Source organism: Anolis carolinensis, chromosome 5, assembly GCF_035594765.1.
Source record: "Anolis carolinensis isolate JA03-04 chromosome 5, rAnoCar3.1.pri, whole genome shotgun sequence".
NCBI classification, from domain to species: Eukaryota; Metazoa; Chordata; class Lepidosauria; order Squamata; family Dactyloidae; genus Anolis; species Anolis carolinensis.
The window spans coordinates 168758610-168777848 of record NC_085845.1 but is presented as its reverse complement, the minus strand read 5'-3'; the positions used below and the strand labels follow the sequence as shown (position 1 = coordinate 168777848).

Genomic DNA, 19239 nt, shown 5'->3' with positions numbered 1-19239 from the left:
CCATGACTTTCCCTTTATCTTTTCAGATCCACTACCTTTCCTCTTGCTAATAGTTCCAACTACTTCCAGTTTGCTGCTTTAAGGCAATCACTCTGATGCAGAATACTTTCCTTTTTAAATCTTTTTTTCACCTCTTTCAGTTTTATAGACAAATCCTTTTATTAAGTCAACATGATTTTATTCGACTAGCAGTTTAGGTTCTCTACATATCACTTTCAGATTAGCTTCCCTCTTCTCCCCTGTATTGCACTGAAATTCCCATTTCTTGTCCTCTTCTCCATTTCAGTGTTTGAGTGAGGCTTTAACCTCAAAAGATTGCTAGATGCTCTATGCTTGTGCGAGGCATAAAAATATAACCCAAAGGTTAAACTACTCAATACGTAAGAAATTTGTGTTGATACTTCTAACATTTTGACGTCCTTTTAAGTACAGTGAAGGGGTTCCAGTTTATTACTGGGAACTGAGTCACACCCAGAATATGCATATGTATCTTTGTCTACTTTTCAGTTTTTCCTGGTACTCTATTTTGGCATGCTTCATAAATAGAAAAAAACCACAATGCAGAAATATGTGAGTTATACAGATCCAATACTATGATTTGAGCCCATCTGTGCTTAAAATATATTGCCTTGACATGTCCTACTTTCTTGGTGATTCTGTTTTTCATGATTTATTTATTTCTGTACTAAATTGTTTGAGCATTCCACTTTTTTTCTCTCCCTTCAGAAAAACTCTACAGAGTAGAAAGCGGCAAGGGACAAAGACCATTTCGACCAGATCTTTTACTGGAGACTGATGGAGAAAAGGAACAGGAAGTAAGGTCATACTGAAATAAAACCATGATCAGTAGAGAATGATAGCACTTATCCACAGGTTGGAACCAATAGGTTTGGCAGAGAGAAAAGCGTAATTCATGTTCTAGTTTCAGTGTTTGCAGCATGGAAAAGTGTCACATCAGCAACTCTAATGCACTGCAGTTAAATGAGTGTAAATATCTTCCATTCTGCAAAAAATATCACAGTACAGCTCCTGCTATATACAATCTAGTTGTAGTTTATGGTGTATCACTACATATCCATGTAGTATCTGGGGAAGACAGGGGACAAGGTAACTAAAACAAAAAAAAACCAAAAAAAGAAACAAATGCTAAACATTTTGATGATTTTAAACAATCTATGTATATAAAAGAGTGATGGAATCAGGGCACTGGACAAAACAACAAAACTACAGGCCCCCCAACCTTGAAATTTGACAACACAACCCATCATCCACGGCTCTAGGTTGATACAACAAAAACAAAAGAAAAATAAAGTCCTAATTAGAGGGACAGGAATAATTGTTTTTATCCAATTGCTGCTAGTTAGATGGCTAAGCTCCTAGCAACCTACTCAGCCCAGGGGACAGGCACAATTAGGCCTCACTTAGGCCTTTTCCACAGATTATCTGATTTTAACTGGCTTATATGGCAGTGTAGACTCAAGGCCCTTCCACACAGCTATATTACCCATTTATAATCTTATATTATCTGCTTTCAACTGGATTATCTTGAGTCCACACTGCCAGATAATTCACTTCAGTGTGCATTTTATACAGCTGTGTAGAAGGGGCCTCATATAATCCAGTTCTAAACAGAGAATATAAGATTATAAATATACAGTAGAGTCTCACTTATCCAACATAAACAGGCCGGCACAACGTTGGATAACTGAATATGTTGGATAATAAGAAGGGATTCAGAAAAAGCCGATTAAACATCAAATTACGTAATGATTGGGGGACACGGAAAGAGCCTCCCCGAAGATTGAGTGAATTCAGTCGGGCGTCTCCTGGGCAACGTTTCTTGTAAGCGGCCGATCTTTCCACCCCAAAAGCATTGGATGAATGGATGAATACCAAAGGTCTTTATCAAGACCATTGCTAACAATTATGTCTATTAATATAGAAGGTTTGTCACTTGCTAAGGAAGAACTATTAGCCAAAATGTCTGAGGACATCTCGTGTGACATCCTATGTATACAGGAAACACACAGAGACATCACAATGAGAAGACCAAAAATTCTTGGAATGCAACTGGCAGTGGAACGACCTCACAGACAATATGGCAGTGCCAATTTGTACGATCTGGTATAGCAATCTCTGCAACTTCCCTCACAGAAGTGAACAACATTGAAATCTTATCTGTGGAACTTGATAGTTGCACCGTATCATCACTCTATAAACCACCTGGGGCTGATTTCTATTTTACACCCCCAACCAGTTGCCACAATCATGAAGCCCATTTTGTTGTGGGAGATTTCTATAGCCACAGCTGTGTCTGGGGCTATGACGAAGATGATAGAAATGGCGAAGCAGTTCTAACGTGGGCCGACAATAGTTGTCAAGGACAGAACGCCACAAGATAAGATATAACAAAGTTTATTGGAGTTACAGAACCAAAAATGCCCGTAAAAGACAAGGGCTAGGCAAACATTGGCCTTAAAAGTAAAAAGACACAAGGAAAACGTTCAAAAGATAAACCGGATTAAACCGGAGTTTAATCCGGGTTAAACCAAAAAAGCTTACTTCAGCCTGGGACTAAAACAAACAAAAGCTGGTGAACAAAAGGTTCAAAGGAATACAAAAAACTGGCAGCTGCCAAAAGGAATACAAAAAACTCTGCTGCCAAAAGCTATGTTTGAGTAACTAAGAGGTTACTCCTCCACACAGCAAGCAATTTCCAGATACAAACGCAGCATTCAAGGGCAGAAGCGGTCAGCGAAGTTCCAATCCGGTCCGAAGGTCGTAAGGCAGGTACAGACGTTTGTAGTTCACCAGGTCCAACGATAATCACAGGAAGGAGAGTCCGAGGCCGTAGTCAGTCAGTCAGTCAGTCAGTCAGTCCAGAATAAACAGATGGCGTCCGTCAAGAAGACGACGGAGGTCCAAGCTATTAAGATTAAGCACAGGTTGCACAACAAAAACTTCAATAAAGCTAACTGGACAAAGTTTACAGAGACCTTGGAAGCTGCTATTTCTGATATAGAACCTTCTATAGAAAATTATGACCTGTTAGTAGAAGCTGTGAAAAGATCCTCAAGGCTCTCAATCCCCAGAGGCTGTCGCACAAGCTACCTACCAGGCCTAAACGAAGAATCACTAAATCAGCTACAAGAATATATCAGATTATTTCAAGAGAACCCATACAGTGATGGGACTATAGCAGCAGGCCAAAAACTATCTACAGCCTTAGCTAATGCTAAGAAAGACCGTTGGATAGAGCTGCTTGAGAACCTGGACATGTCCAAGAGTAGCCGAAAAGCCTGGCAATTGCTGAGACGCCTGGATAGTGACCCTCTGGTCAACCCTGGACACGCGAACGTGACACCAGATCAGATAGCTCACCAGCTAATTCAGAATGGGAAAACCAACTGCAGCAGAATAAAGATGAAAATCAACAGGGTGCCAGAACTTGAAACCCACCAGTTGTCTTCTCCTCTAAACCTGAAAGAACTCAGAGAAGCCATCAAGCGATGTAAGACTGGTAAAGCACCTGGCCTAGATGACCTGATGATGGAGCAAATCAAACACTTGGGGGCCAAAGCTGAAAACTGGCTTTTGAAATTCTACAATCAATGCCTGGCACACAAACAGATTCCCAGAGCATGGAGGAAAACTAAGATAATTGCCATCTTAAAACCTGGTAAAGATGCCTCCAATGCCAGGAACTATCGACCAATCTCCCTCTTATGTCATCTATATAAAGTCTATGAGAGGATGCTATTAAATCGACTAGGACCTGTTATCGAACCCAAGCTTATTGCACAACAAGCAGGTTTCAGACCAGGGAAAAACTGTACAGGTCAAATTCTTCATCTGACTGAACATATCGAGGAAGGCTATGAGAAAGGCTGCATTACGGGAACAGTTATTGTGGACCTTACGGCAGCCTATGACACGGTGCAACATAGAAAAATGCTGCATAAAGTCTACCATATCACCCGGGATTTTGACTTTACAAAAACTGTCCAGACCCTCTTAGAAAACCGCAGCTTCTATGTGGAGTTTCAGGGCCAGAAAAGCAGATGGAGGAGGCAAAAGAATGGTTTACCCCAAGGCAGCGTTCTTGCACCAACCTTATTTAATATCTTCACGAACGATCAGCCACAACCACCACTCACAAAGAGCTTTATATATGCTGATGACTTTGGCCTTACAACACAAGCAAAAGATTTTGAAACAGTTGAAAAGCAACTCACCAATGCCTTGAAAGATCTCTCCAGCTACTACAAAGAGAACCACCTGAAGCCGAACCCTGCCAAGACACAAGTGTGTGCTTTCCACCTACGTAACCGCGAAGCCAACAGGAAACTGAAAGTTACTTGGGAAGGCCAAGAGCTCGAACACTGTTTCCAGCCTAAATACTTTGGTGTCACCTTAGACCAGGGATCCCCAAACTTTTTAAACAGGGGGCCAGTTCACGATCCTTCAGACCGTTAGAGGGCCGGACTATAGTTGGCCACCAAGCAATTATTATTACTATTATTATTATTATTATTATTATTAATAACAATAATACAGTCGAGTCTCACTTATCCAACATAAACGGGCTGGCAGAATGTTGGATAAGCGAATATGTTGGATAATAAGGAGGCATTAAGGAAAAACCTATTAAACATCAAATTAGGTTATGATTTTACAAATTAAGCACCAAAACATCATGTTAGACAACAAGTTTGGCAGAAAAAGTAGTTCAATACGCAGTAATGCTATGTAGTAATTACTGGATTTATGAATTTAGCACCAAAATCACACGATATATTGAACACTTTGACTACAAAAATGTGTTGGATAATCCAGAACGTTGGATAAGTGAATGTTGGATAAGTGAGACTCTACTGTAATAAAAAAAGAGGGTTGGAAGAGACCCTTTGGGCCATTGAGTCCAACCCCCTTCTGCCTTTGTGCACCAAAAGCACTAGCAAAGCATCCCTGACAGATGGCCACCCAGCCTCAATGTTTATTGATTTTATTTATTTACATCACTTTTACTCCGCCAGAGGGACTCAGGGCGGCTTACAACAGTCGGCAGTTATATTGCCCAAAATACATTCAATAAAACAGTAACAGAATCCATAAACAATAAAACAGTACCGCATTAATTAAAACTCTAATTAAAAACTGTTAAACCATGAATTATAAAATTTAAAATGCATATATAGTTATGTTCGTCCACTAACACCTTCTTGTACTCCTTGATTCATGTCATATCGACCTCAGAAGTTACTCCTCAAACGCTTAATGTTAATAATAATAATAATAATAATAATAATAATAATAATAATAAAAAAGAGGGTTGGAGGAGACCCCTTGGGCCATTTAGTCCAACCCCCTTCTGCCTATATGCACCAAAAACACAAGCAAAGCACTCCTGACAGATGGCCACTCAGCCTCAATGTTAATAATAATGATAATAATAATAATAATAATAATAATAATAACAATAATAATAATAATAGGGGTTTTAAGAGAAGAAGAGACCCCTTGGGACATTTAGCTCAACCCCCTTCTGCCCTTGTGCCTTGGGGGCCAGATAAATGGCTTCAATGGGCCACATCCGGCCCCCGGGCCTTAGTTTGGGGACCCCTGCCTTAGACCGAACACTAACATATAGGAAACACTGCATGAACACCAACCACAAAGTAGCTGCACGCAATAACATCCTGCGGAAACTGACTGGCAGCGCATGGGGTGCAGACCCACAAGTAATAAGAACATCAGCCCTGGCCTTGTCTTTCTCAACTGCAGAATATGCCTGTCCTGTTTGGCACAAGTCTGCCCATGCAAAGCAGGTGGACATAGCACTGAACGAAACATGCAGAATCATCACAGGATGCCTTAAACCTACACCTGTTGATAAACTCCACAAGTTAGCTGGCATTGCCCCTCCTGACGTGCGACGGGAAGTTGCTGCTAACGGTGAGAGAAATAAGGTCGAACATTGTGAAAGCCACCCACTGCATGGCTATCACCCTCCTCCCACCAGACTCAAATCAAGGAAGGGCTTCATGAGAACCACCACTCCTCTTGATGTTCCTCCAGCAACAGCAAGGGTGTCTCTCTGGGCAGCTAAACCTGGCAATTCTAACTGGATGGCCCCCCAAGAGGGTCTTCCTCCAGGGGCAAACCAAGAATGGGCAACTTGGAAGTCCCTGAACAGACTCAGAAGTGGAGTGGGCAGATCAAAAGACAACTTGGCAAGGTGGCACTACCTGGAGGAATCCTCCACCTTGTGTGACTGTGGAGCTGAACAAACAACTCAGCATATGTATGCTTGCCCACAATGCCCTGCCTCATGTACGGAGGAGGAGTTGTTTAAAGCTACAGACAATGCGGTTGCTGTCGCCCGCTTTTGGTCCAAAACTATTTAGTTGCTTGTGATTTCTTTTTTTTTATTTCCATTATTTGAAATGTATTTGTTGTACAATGCTTTTGACACGAAATAAATAAAACGTAATGATTATACAAATTAACCACCAAACATCATGTTATACAACAAATTTGACAGAAAAGTAGTTCAATACTCAGTAATGCTATGTTGTAATTACTGTATTTACAAATTTAGCACCAAAATATCACAATGAATTTAAAACATTGACTACAAAAACATTGATTACTAAAAGGCAGACTGCGTTGGATAATCCAGAACACTGGATAAGCGAATGTTGGATAAGTGAGATTCTACTGTAATATGAAATAATTACTGTGGTAATCCAGTCTAACCCAATTCTGCCATGAAGGACACAATCCATGCACGCCCAACAGATGGCCACCCAGCCTCTCAATAATAATAATAAAAATAATAATAAGAAGAAGATCATACAATCCTAAGGTTAGGAGACACCCCTAAGGATCATCCAGTTCAACTTCCTTCTACCATGCAGGACAACACAAATCAAGCACTCCTAACAGATGGCCATCCAAGATCTGCACAATAATAATACAAATCGAATCATAGAATCAGACAGTTAGGAGAGACCCCTAAAGGACACCCAGTGCAACCCAACTCTGCCATTGGACAATACAATCCAAGCACTCCCAACAGATGGCCAGCCAGCCTCTTAATAATAATAATAATAATAATAATAATAATAATAATAATAATAATAATAATAATAATAATATCATACAATCTTAAGGTTAGCAGATATACCCCTAAGGGTCATCCAGTTCAACTTCCTTATATCATGCAGGAGGACACAATTCAACCACTCCTGACAGATGGCCATCCAATATCTGCACAATAATAACACACATCGAATCATACCATCAGACAGTTAGGAGACACCCCTAAAGGACACCCAGTGCAACCCAACTCTGCCATTGGACAATACAATCCAAGCACTCCCAACAGATGGCCAGCCAGCCTCTCAATACTAATACTAATAATAATAATAACAACATCATACAATCCTAAGGTTTGGAGTGACCCCTAAGGATCATCCAGATCAACTTCCTTCTACCATGCAGGAGGACACAATCCAAGCACTCCTGACAGATGGCCATCCAGCCTCTACATAATAATGATGATGATGAAGAAGAAGAAGATGATGATAATAATAGTAATAATAATAATAGAAGCATAGAATCCAAGAGTTTGGAGAGACCCCTAAGGGCCATCCAGCCCAACCCTTTCTACTATGCAGCAGGACACAATCCAAGCATTCACGACACATGGACAACATATAAATACTATACAATACTACATAGGGACATAGACCCTCCTCTACCCTCACCACTTTCATAGTACACAAACAACCAAATGCATACTAAACATAAAGACAACCATACAACAGACATTCAATACCACCACTACCTCAACAATTTCTCACCAACACCACCAGACAACGCCACAGCAACGCGTGGCTGGGCACAGCTAGTAGGTTATAAAAGTACTGATGACGTTGTGCCCCAATAAATGGCATAAATCTATTGGGTTTTGTGTGTAATATACAACAGTTGAACCATATAAAGATATAAGTGTGTATTTTTGTGTCTGTTTGTATCTATAAAGATATGGGGAAATAACATGAGATTCATTTTTCTGGGCTAGAAATTTTATTGAGCTAATCTGTAGCACAGTTGGCCTTAACATGACTATATGTCAAGGGAGGGTAGCAAGGAACCATTTGGTGGTTGAGCTGCAACTCTCATCATCCATCCCTATTGACTATGTTGGCTAGGGCTAAGTGTGAGACTCAGACAAAAAGTATCTAGAGGGTTACAAGTTTTGCCAATTGCTTGTAAAGGTTATGAGTAGAGTGGTCAGAGGAGGATTTTATACCAACTTAACCAGTTACTCCTGAGACATTTTTATCTCAGCAGATTTTCAATTTTGCCAAATTAAATTAAAAAATGTAAAGCCATGTGCAAATTTAAAAATAATGTGTTTGACCCCAAGGGCGTTTTATTAAATGCAATATTTTTGGTTAGTGCCAGAATTTTTTTTTTCGTGTCAGGAGCAACTTGAGTCGCTTCTGGAGTGAGAGAATTGGCCGTCTGCAAGGACGTTGCCCAGAGGACACCCGGATGTTTTGATGTTTTTACCATCCTTGTGGGAGGCTTCTCTCATGTCCCCACATGGAGCTGGAGCTGACAGAGGGAGCTCATCCGCACTCTCCCCGGGTGGGATTCAAACCTGGCAGCTTTCAGGTCAGCAACCCAACCTTCAAGTCATGAGGCTTTTAGTCCACTACGCCAGAATGATGCCAGTGTTAATAACAATTGGACATCCAAGTAAAGAGTGTTCCACATTTGAGGCACCAATGTAGATGCGGTCCTCTCCTATATCCTCCCACAGCCTATTGTCTCTACTAAAGAGAGAGGAGGACCATTCCTGGAGTCTTTCAAGGATCAAGATCCGAAGCTGTTTAGTATTTAGAAGTTTCAATGTGTGACTGATGCTGTTGTAGAAACGGACGAAAAGAATGGTATTTCATTGCAGTTTGAAAATTTATAGGTCTAAGTGTGCAGAAAGAAAATGTAATTTTAATATTTAACTTTGAGAATTAAAAAATACATAACTGGTCTATATTGTATTGTGAATCTCCAGGTATATCTTCTTGTGAAAAGCTGCTGGGAGGAAGATCCAGAGAGGAGGCCAGATTTTAAGAAAATTGAAACTACTCTTGCAAAGATATTTGGGTAAAAAAAAGGGGGGAACTTATGTCTTTACGTCATAATGGTTCAGAACAAAAAGAAATATTATTTTGCCCCAATCAAAACTGAGTCTAAAGTAGTGAAAATTATAGAATACCAGGGGACAGAGTGATAAATGTTACACAAAGCTCCTTGAAAGATGGACAGATTTTTTTAAACCCTAGGTTTTGGTGCTACAAGTTAGTTGGGAAAAAAGACTGAAGTTTCCCAAGGTTAATATGAAAATTGCTGTTACCAAAAAGTAAATGTCAAGGATGCAAAATTCCCTTTCGAAAATATATATTGGTTTACCCCAAATTATTGCCTACATTCATTTTAAGAGTTTTTAAATTATATAAAACTTTTCAACATGAAATAACAAGATTATAATGACTTTCAGGACCCAGCTACAAAGTTTAAACTTTTCTTAATGAATGAATACTGCCAGCCTACAATCAGTCATTTTGATCAAATATAGAACTTATTTCACTGGCTTTACTTTCTCATTAGTCCTGAAAGGTGGGTTCATACATTTTGAATTTACTTTTTTCTCCAGCAACTACCACAGCCAAACCAATGAAAGCTACATGGACACTTTAATCCGACGTCTACAGCTATATTCAAAAAATCTGGAGCATTTAGTGGAAGAGAGAACCAAACTTTACAAAGCAGAACGAGACAGAGCAGACAGACTTAACTTCATGCTTCTCCCAGGGTGAGTGCAGGAACTTTTGGCAATTACTCTGTGGAATCCAGACATGAAAATCATTTGGTGAGATTCTCTAACAAGATTTACAGATTAATGTTTTTCATTAACAGCGTTTGTCTCCAGAGAACATTAGAAACTATGACCTAAATGATTCCATAAGTGTCACAAGTAATTTAACAGAAACTCCTTTAACCTCTCAATTTTGGAACAGTTTCAAATATTACTTTGCTGCACAAAAACAAGGTAACTCAGCTTTCCTGGTTTTTCATGATAATATACTTGAAATGTAAACTTTGCTCTTCCCTTCCCCAACATAACATGCAAATTCTTTTTCGAGAGGTCAGGTTTGAATTTTTAAGGTGACTCCTTAGGGAAGGACTAGGAAATACTGGGCCCTAAATGGTTCAGAAACTGCCTGTTTTTGTGATCGTATCGTCCTCTCTAAGATCTGCCGGGGGGGGGGGGGGCTCCACTCGTTTCCACCACAGACATAGGCACGGTTGGTAGGGACAAGGGAGATGGCCTTCTCGATGGTAGCCCCTCGGCCTTGGAACACCCTCTCCAATGAGATTAGGCAAGACCCTACACTGTCCTCCTTCCACAGGGATCTGAAAATCTGGTTGTTCCAACAGCAATTGATGATTAGTTCCTAGATATAAATGGTTATTCCCTAGGTTGCCCGAAAGTACTCTGTTCTCTGCACCTTATCCATTTCCCTGCCCCTATCGCACATTGTTTTGCACTATCCAATTCCTGACCCTTTTATGACCTGGTCATGCCTATTTTATAATCATGGTTATGAGTTTTTGTTGAACATGGCCTGATGGAGCCTCAATACTGCTGTTTTTCTTTTTTGTTAATTATGTTTTATATGGATTGTTTTATTTTATGATGTTCTTATTTTATTTTACTGGTGATTTGTTTTAATGGATTGTTTCTTTTAAGTATGTTAGACTTTCTGCCCCATATATAAGCTGCCTCGGGTCCCTTCGGGGGGATGGTGGCGAGGTATAAAAATAAAGTTAGGTAAAAAGTTTACCTTTAACCTTTTTACCTTAGACTTTCTGCCCCATATATAAGCTGCCTAGGGTCCCTTCAGGGGGATGGTGGCGAGGTATAAAAATAAAGTTATTACATTACTATTTTATATATTCTGTTTCTACATTCTGGCAAAACAAGAATTATGGTCTTCTGCATTTATTTTGGCCTCCACCACTTGATATTTGTAGTGATTCTAATAAGTTCCCCTGTGAATGAACAATTGATTTCAGGGACAGTAGGGGGACACAGTCCACACAGCTGTATAAAATCCAAATTATCTGCTTTGAACTGGAAAATATGGCAGTGTAGACTAAGATAACCCCGTTGAAATCAAATAATGTGGAATTTCTATTTTGATACCCTGGATTATTTGGCAGTGTAGATATAATGTGGATTTTATACAGCAGTGTAGAAGCACTTGAAAGAGTTAGTTTTTCAGATGCATTTGGAGGTGTTGCTTGTTGACACATAATTGCTCTTCCTATAAAAATGTCACACTGTGCCAGGGAACTAGAAAATAATATCTAATGAATTCCCTTGGAAGATCCACCAGGCATTTTCTTGTGGGTTGGGGGAAGAAACAAGTGCTTTTGGAACCTTTTGTGGGTCCAATGCTGGTGAATCTGAAAAAGATAATCAAGTTTAAGCTAGACTGGAGAGCAAGCAAAGCAGTAAGAAGATTTTAATTATTGACAACTCTTGGTGAGCATTTTGCTCTGGATTTTGCTGAACTGAGGCATCTTATACAGCCTCTCCCCTTCTTACCAAGAATACTAAGATTGAAATCAGCTCTCTTCTCCAGGAAATCCTGCCAGCCTCCCATCTGGTACTAATGTACTGGTAAAGAACAGCTTTTAACATTGCTGTGCCTAGTCTCAAGATTGTTACAGAGATGACCTACATTCACAAGTGTTGGGTTATCATTTCGGAGGCATCAGGCTTGATCAGCTGAGAGGTAGAATCTAATCTTGTGTCTTGTCTACTGACTCCTCAGCGTCCAAGTCTGTGTTCATATCACTATTGGACTCCTGGGACATAACAATTTAAATATTAGCTGTTGGGCCCTGCTGCAGGAGAGACCCTGGGGCCTGAGTATTTGCCAGCCAGCTTTGCTGCCTGCTCAGCCCTGGGCTTACCCATGAGGAGACCTGCAGCCACACCCTCATTCCATCCAGCTAACCCAGCAGCCTCCAAGAAGAGGACATAAAAGGTCTGACCTAGAGGCCTGGGAGAGCTGTTGGGCCCTGCTGCAGGAGAGACCCTGGGGCCTGAGTATTTGCCACCCAGCTTTGCTGCCTTGCTCAGCCCTGGGCTTACCTTTTACACTAGCACTTTATATCGCCTTACCCCATGGTAAAAACGCATAAGACCACTTTTACTAGCAGGCTTATGTTTGGCCTGTGGGGGGGAACGTGATTGGGAAACTATGTTTTTAATCTGTTTTATTGCATTTATGTGTTTTAACTGTTTTATAATTTGAAATGTTATATTTATTATTTGTATGTATAATGCGGCATTGAATTTTGCCATAGTCTGTAAGCCGCTCTGAGTCCCCTTCAGGGTGAGAAGAGCGGGGTATAAATATAGCAAATAAATAAATAATAAGTAGTACTTCATCTGGGTGTACAATAGAAAAACAGAATCTTCAAGGCACAAAAGGTGGGCTATGGATCAAATGGCCATCTTGCCCAGACAACTATTGCAAAATGTGATAATCAACCCACTAACTTTCAATGTGATTTGGAACAAAACTTACTGTTATTCATGTTTTTAAATTTTAATTTGATTATTTGATACTTCACTATTACCAACATTCATTGAGCTTTATTAACATATTTTTCTCATCTAATTATAACTATCATGCAGTTACAAAACCTTTCAAATACATTTTGAATTTAATCATATGACTTCCCAATGAATTTCTTTCCTCTTTTGCTAGGCCTGTGGTAAAGTCTTTGAAAGAAACTGGCTTGGTAGAGCCGGAACTCTTTGAAGAAGTCACAATTTACTTCAGTGACATTGTGGGGTTCACAACCATCTGTAAGTACAGCACTCCAATGGAAGTGGTGGACATGCTTAATGATATCTACAAGAACTTTGATCACATTCTTGACCATCATGATGTTTACAAGGTGAGTAGATTTGTTTGGTTTTTTTTGGAGTTTTTAATTAATTATTTTTACAATTATATAGACGTATATATAAAACATAAGTTCACCATTCTTATGACTGTACATTTTCCCCATCCCTCCTTTATTCTCTTTCATTCCTGTGCTCCCCTTCTCCAGAGCCATCTCTTCTTCTAAAATCCCATCAAAGGTTCAGTTCTTCATATGGAGATAAATTTCCATTTTCTTTTTCCAATACATTTTCTAAAATATTCTCCAGATACTTTCAAAGTTATTTTTTCCATAGTCCCTTCTTTACTTTTAAATTTGATGTTAGTTTATCATTCAACACCATTCTTCAAACTTCTTTATCCCATTCATTAATTTGTATTGTCATTTCCCATTTCCAATATTTTGCAATTAATAATCTTGCTGCTGTTAATAGAATGTCTATACAATTTTTCCCTCTTATCTTTCCCTTCATCTCTTTTAATTGATAGCAATATTTCTGAAGGATTCCTTCTAATTTCTATATTCATCATATTTTCTATTTCCCTTATAATCATTTCCCAAAATCTTGTACATATTTACAATCCCACCACATATGCATATATGTTACAGATTCCTGACACCCTCTCCAACATTTTTCATGATAGTTTCTGTTCATAATGTTTAATTTTCTCGGTATTAAATACCACTTCTAAATTAATTTATTATAATTTTATTTTATTCTAATGTATATGTTTTTTAATTGTCTTGCTTTCCATATTTCTTCCCATTCTTTCTGTTATTTTATTCCTATTTGCTCTACCCATAATTTTCTTAATGTTAGTCTTTTTATCCCTGTATCCTTATTTAATATTTCATATATTTTATTTGTTGTTCTTTTTAATTGTTCGTTATTTTCTCTTTTTAATCCTTTTAGTATTATTTCCTCAAATTGTGTTGTTTCCCGGTTTTGTTTCAGACCCACCAATTTTTATTCCATTTTTCTAATTGGATCCAGTGGAGCCATGAAATATTTATTCCTCTCAATTCATCTCACATGTTTCCTTTGCCCATTTTTTTTTGTTATATCCAATTTCCTACCCTTTTTAGTTCCCTTTTTACTAATTCTTTATCTAATACTTTAATTTCTTTGAGAAATTCCTTTCTATTATTGATGTTAGTACAGAATTCTTACTAATTAGTTGTCCTTTATATTTATTCCATGTTTCCATTATATTTCTTAATAATGTATTTCCAATCTGTTTTGTCTCTTTCGGTAAAATTTCCTCTAAAAATATATTGTTCTTTCTCCACTCAATTCCCTTATTCTCTGATTCCATCTATCCTAAATCCTCTCTATCCATCATTTCTACTACATATCTTAGTTGGTTTGCCTTATAATATTTTTTTTATATTCTGTAGGCCTAAACCACCTTCCTTTTGGGATTTGTACCAGAGTTGATTGTTTAGCCTGCTCTTTTTCCTATTATTACAGTATTTATTTATCATTTGTTGCCATTTATTTAAATTTTTCCAAAATTTTTAATGGAATAATTCTGAACAAAATTTTTATTTTAGGTAGAACTTTCATTTTTACTAATGCTATTCAATCCAACCATGATAATTGTAAATGATTAGATTCCTTTAATTTCCCCTCTATACATTTTCTTAGTTCTCCTAAGTTTTTTTTCTTTATACAGCTTTTAGATCTTTAGTTATGGTTATTCCAAGGTATTTTATATTCTCTTTCATGCAAATTTCATATATTTTATATCGGTTTGCTTTTTAAATTCTTTGTCCTCCTGTCTAGTATAGTTAAATAGCATTGCTTCTGATTTATTCCAATTTATCTTCAATCTAGTCACCCATTTAAATTCTGTTAAGTGTTTCTTAAAGGAGATAACAGAAAAAATTGAGATAATTATCGTTAACAACATGTCATCTACAAATAAAGTAATTTTTCCTAACTCTGTTGCTATACCTTCTAGATAATTATCTTTCCTCTATTACGTTGGCCATTACCATAGTAAATAAAATGGGAGACAAGGCAAGAATCATTTTTTGAAGTGTTCTGTCTGCAAAATAAAGGTCACTTCCTTTAACGCTTAAAACAACTGTCCGTCATTTCTGAGCAACTCATCTTTTTACAGACACACCGTACTGAATTTAGTTTACAATATAATCATGTTCGTTAGTTGAAAGGTATCTAAGTATTCCTTTCCAGGTGAGCAGAAAAGAACAGGGTGACATACTAGGCCTTCCCTGCATCTGATCAAAATATTTCTCTTATCTGGGAAAGAGGACCGTTGATTGTGTTTCAACAGGTGGAAACCATTGGAGATGCATATATGGTAGTGAGTGGCTTACCAAGGAGAAATGGTAACTGTCATGCAGTGGATATTTCCAAGATGGCACTGGATATATTGAGTTTTGTGGGCTCTTTTGAACTTCAACATCTTCCAGGGCTTCCTATATGGATTCGAATTGGAATTCACTCTGGTATGGTGTGACACAAATATTCAGGGATGGGTGGGAATTAAGCAATGTCTTTAAACTGCACGTTTAACTTCCCATATATTGATTCTAGACATGACCCATATTATGAGATTACTGGATATTACAGTTTTTAAGTACTAGTTGTAACTATGAAGGAAAAATGTAGTAGATTTTAAAGCATGTTGTTTAACACTAATATTCTTGGCTAGGTCTGCCTTTATGTATCTAATAGTGGCCTAGTTGTAGAATTGAAAAATGTAAGATATATTCAAACGACCACCGATAAATGTGTTCCAGCTGCATTTTGCTTTTTCAAAGTAGTACCACAGTTGTCCATACAGGAACAATAGTTCATAAATCAAAGAAGAGGGTGATATTCTAGGCTTTCCACATATCTAAAGAGCAGTAGTAGAAGTCATATTAGAGTCAGAAAAAGTGTAGCTTGTGGGGTGCATGCACGCTGCACGAACAAATAAAGCCAAAGCAAAGAACACCACAATATAATAAATGTAGCCTGTGGACAGAAATGTTCCACCTTTATTATAGTGCTTTGATATAAAAAATAATCTAAAGGTCAAATACTGAAATACTCCTTATGTGAACAAATAATGTACTGTACATCTATAAAATTATATTTCAAGTTCTCAAGAGTGTGTTTAAAATAATGTACACCCACTGCTTTCTTCTTCTTCTAAAGAGTGATAGTGGCAGCTACAACATTTTCAAAGCAGTTTGTCAGAACACAGCCACACTTTTGATTTTCCTTTGTAAACCTTTCCCTACATTTGAAGTGTTCTCTTTCCTACTTCCACAATTTCTCTGCAACACTTATTTCTTAAATGCTACTGGTTGTTTGTTTTCACCACTCTTTAGAGCAAGGAATCACGTGCCCTCTCCAGCAGCTGTTGGAGTGAAGTTCCAAGCATTCCTCGCTATTAACTAGTTTGGCTAGAGTTGTTAGGGCCCTCAGTTTAACAACAGCATAAGAGCCAAATGATTCCCACACCTGCCAGAGAGTAATAATGAACCTAGCAAAAAAGGCCAAGCAAATAGGTTAAGCAACTGCCTGTAGTTCCCTGTCACCTCTGAAATGGTTTACTACTCACATGACTTGCCAAGTTTATCTCTTGGCCTTCCTCTGAACCAGTTTGTGTTGCATCACAGGGCTGTTAGATGACAGAAAGCTGAAAGGATTAGTAATACAGTAGAGTCTCACTAATCCAAGCTAAACGGGCCAGCAGAAGCTTGGATAAGCGAATATCTTGGATAATAAGGAGGGATTATGGAAAAGCCTATTAAACTTCAAATTAGGTTATGATTTTACAAATTAAGCACCAAAACATCATGTTATACAACAAATTTGACAGAAAAAGTAGTTCAATACGCAGTAATGTTATGTTGTAATTACTGTATTTACGAATCTAGCACCAAAAAATCACGATTTATTGAAAACATTGACTACAAAAATGGCTTGGATTATCCAGAGGCTTGGATAAGCGAGGCTTGGATTAGTGAGACTCTACTGTAATACAATTGAGGGAGGTGGAGGAGAGGATCAAAACAATATGTGGAATTGAATGCCAGGATGCATGGGTATTAGGCTTGCCAGAATGAAGACTGGAGAGTGTTTCTGTACATTTAATTGTTGTGTAGAAGGAAATTTCATCAGGTGTTCCCTTTCATACAACCAAGCCACAAGCTGAAATTCGACCTTGGATATAGAAGAGGAGAAGGTAGAGTGTAACATGAACGGAATCTTTTCAAAATTACAACTAGCAAGCAGCCCAAGAGAACATTAAATGCTTTTAACTATGCTCTTGCCTAGGAACTAAAAAGAAAAGAAGTATTTTAGATCTGATGCAATATGCAGTAGATTTCCTATGGGATTTTAGCTCCTTTAAAAGAAATGTTTTGTCCTGACAATATTCATGAGGGAGGAAAACCAAAGTTCTAAGATAATTCTTGTACCATTTTGGTTGGTTTTGGCACTGAGAGAATCTAATTCCAAATTAATTACTGTGATTACTGAGCTGTTCGGTTCTTTCTTCTCAGAGGTAGTGATTTTAAGCCCATTGCAGTGAAAAATGTGCCAGGCTTATGGCACCTTAAAAAAACAAGGCACAAAACTTTTGTAAATTTTTGGTGTACAAAAAAGCCTTCTGTAGTTATGTATATATAAAAACTGGAGGGCAAAATGTTTAAATGATAGACTGATTTTTAACAGCTCTTTAGACATTCAAAACCAGTCTTTTCATTTACAAATGTCACGTCTTTCTTTTAATTATTTTGTGTGTCATTTCAGGCCCATGTGCTGCTGGTGTGGTTGGAATTAAAATGCCTCGTTACTGTTTGTTTGGAGATACAGTGAACACAGCTTCAAGAATGGAATCTACAGGTTCACGTATGCAATCTAATCCAACTCAATCCAGCAGTTTATCCATAAAAGGACTATATTATCTTAATTTATAAATTGAAATACTTTTTAAGCCACATGCCTGCCCCAGCCATGAGGGGAGGGGAGCAGTGACAGATACACCCCTCTTCCTGCAGCTGGGTACCTTGCAATTGCTTTTCATGCGGTATCAGAGCTACAGGAAGAGCAGCACACATCACTGCTCACTTCTTTCCCCCACGGTAACTAGGAAATGGCCATTGAGATGGGCTGCTTGGCTTAAAAGATGGGGTTTTGGGGTGGGGTCACATCCAAATATGAAGAAGTGGCTATAACTCTTGTCTCTTAATGCAGGATGTCAGCCACTGTGTATTGGAAACATATCGAGAACACTTGACTCTTAAATATTCCAATAATAGAAATTTCATGGATTAAATTTTGACTTTCATATAGACAGGCAGAGCATAAAACCACAAATTAAGCAAATATATTATTATCATTATGTTTATTTTATTTATTTAAATGATAATTATTTGAATAACATTATGTCTTTCATTTATATGTATCTGTTGCTTGTACCTTTACAGCTCTAAGAATTCATGTAAGTGGTTCTACTATTGCTATCCTCAAGAGGACAGACTGTCAATTCCAGTATGAAAAGAGAGGAGAGACATACCTGAAGGTAACATATACTCACAACATGGATCACTTTCATATTCATAATTTAAACAGACTTCTCCAGAGATACCACATATCTGAACATCTCAATCCACTTTAAATTACTACTTGCAGACAAAAGAACTTCCCTAGGCCACGCTGTGAGTTTCACAGCTGGGCAGGGATTTGAAGATGCCCTTTTTATATCCAGCCCAAGCACTCTAATCACTATGGTTCTCCCATTTAATCTCCGTGGAATGATTTGTTGATTTCATTGATACTTATCTATGCACAGTTGTAGATATGATTATCAATTTGTTCATCCTGGCATCTGATATATTTATATTATGTACTCATTTCAATTTAGAAAGTGCACCAAGCATACAATTTATCCACCACATTCTTCGTATACAACAGGAGTCCCCATACTAAGGCCCGGGGCCCAGATGCAGCTCTCCAAGGTCATTTACCTGGTCCCTGCCCTCAGTTTTAGACTTAGGCTTGTCCAAAGTCTGAAATGACTTGAAGGCACACAACAATAGCTCCACTGCTGGTCCCAATTCAAGGTGCAGGTCATGACCTATAAAGCTCTATACGGCTTGGGCCCAACTTATCTTCGTGATCGCATCTCCCCCTACTAACCAGCACGTGCTTTAAGATCCTCCGGAGGCCTT

At 38.3% G+C, this 19239-nt stretch overlaps 1 protein-coding gene across 1 annotated transcript in view; it reads left to right on the top strand.

Moving 5' to 3' along the window:
- Positions 1-19239, top strand: part of gucy2c (guanylate cyclase 2C) — a 79844-nt gene that overhangs the window by 52906 nt on the left and 7699 nt on the right. Inside the window, exons 19-25 of the mRNA XM_062980991.1 lie at positions 727-815; positions 9089-9180; positions 9731-9889; positions 12864-13056; positions 15345-15519; positions 17819-17917; positions 18496-18590. Of these exons, the coding sequence (XP_062837061.1) occupies positions 727-815; positions 9089-9180; positions 9731-9889; positions 12864-13056; positions 15345-15519; positions 17819-17917; positions 18496-18590 (902 nt within the window). The remainder of the gene's footprint in view (positions 1-726; positions 816-9088; positions 9181-9730; positions 9890-12863; positions 13057-15344; positions 15520-17818; positions 17918-18495; positions 18591-19239) is intronic.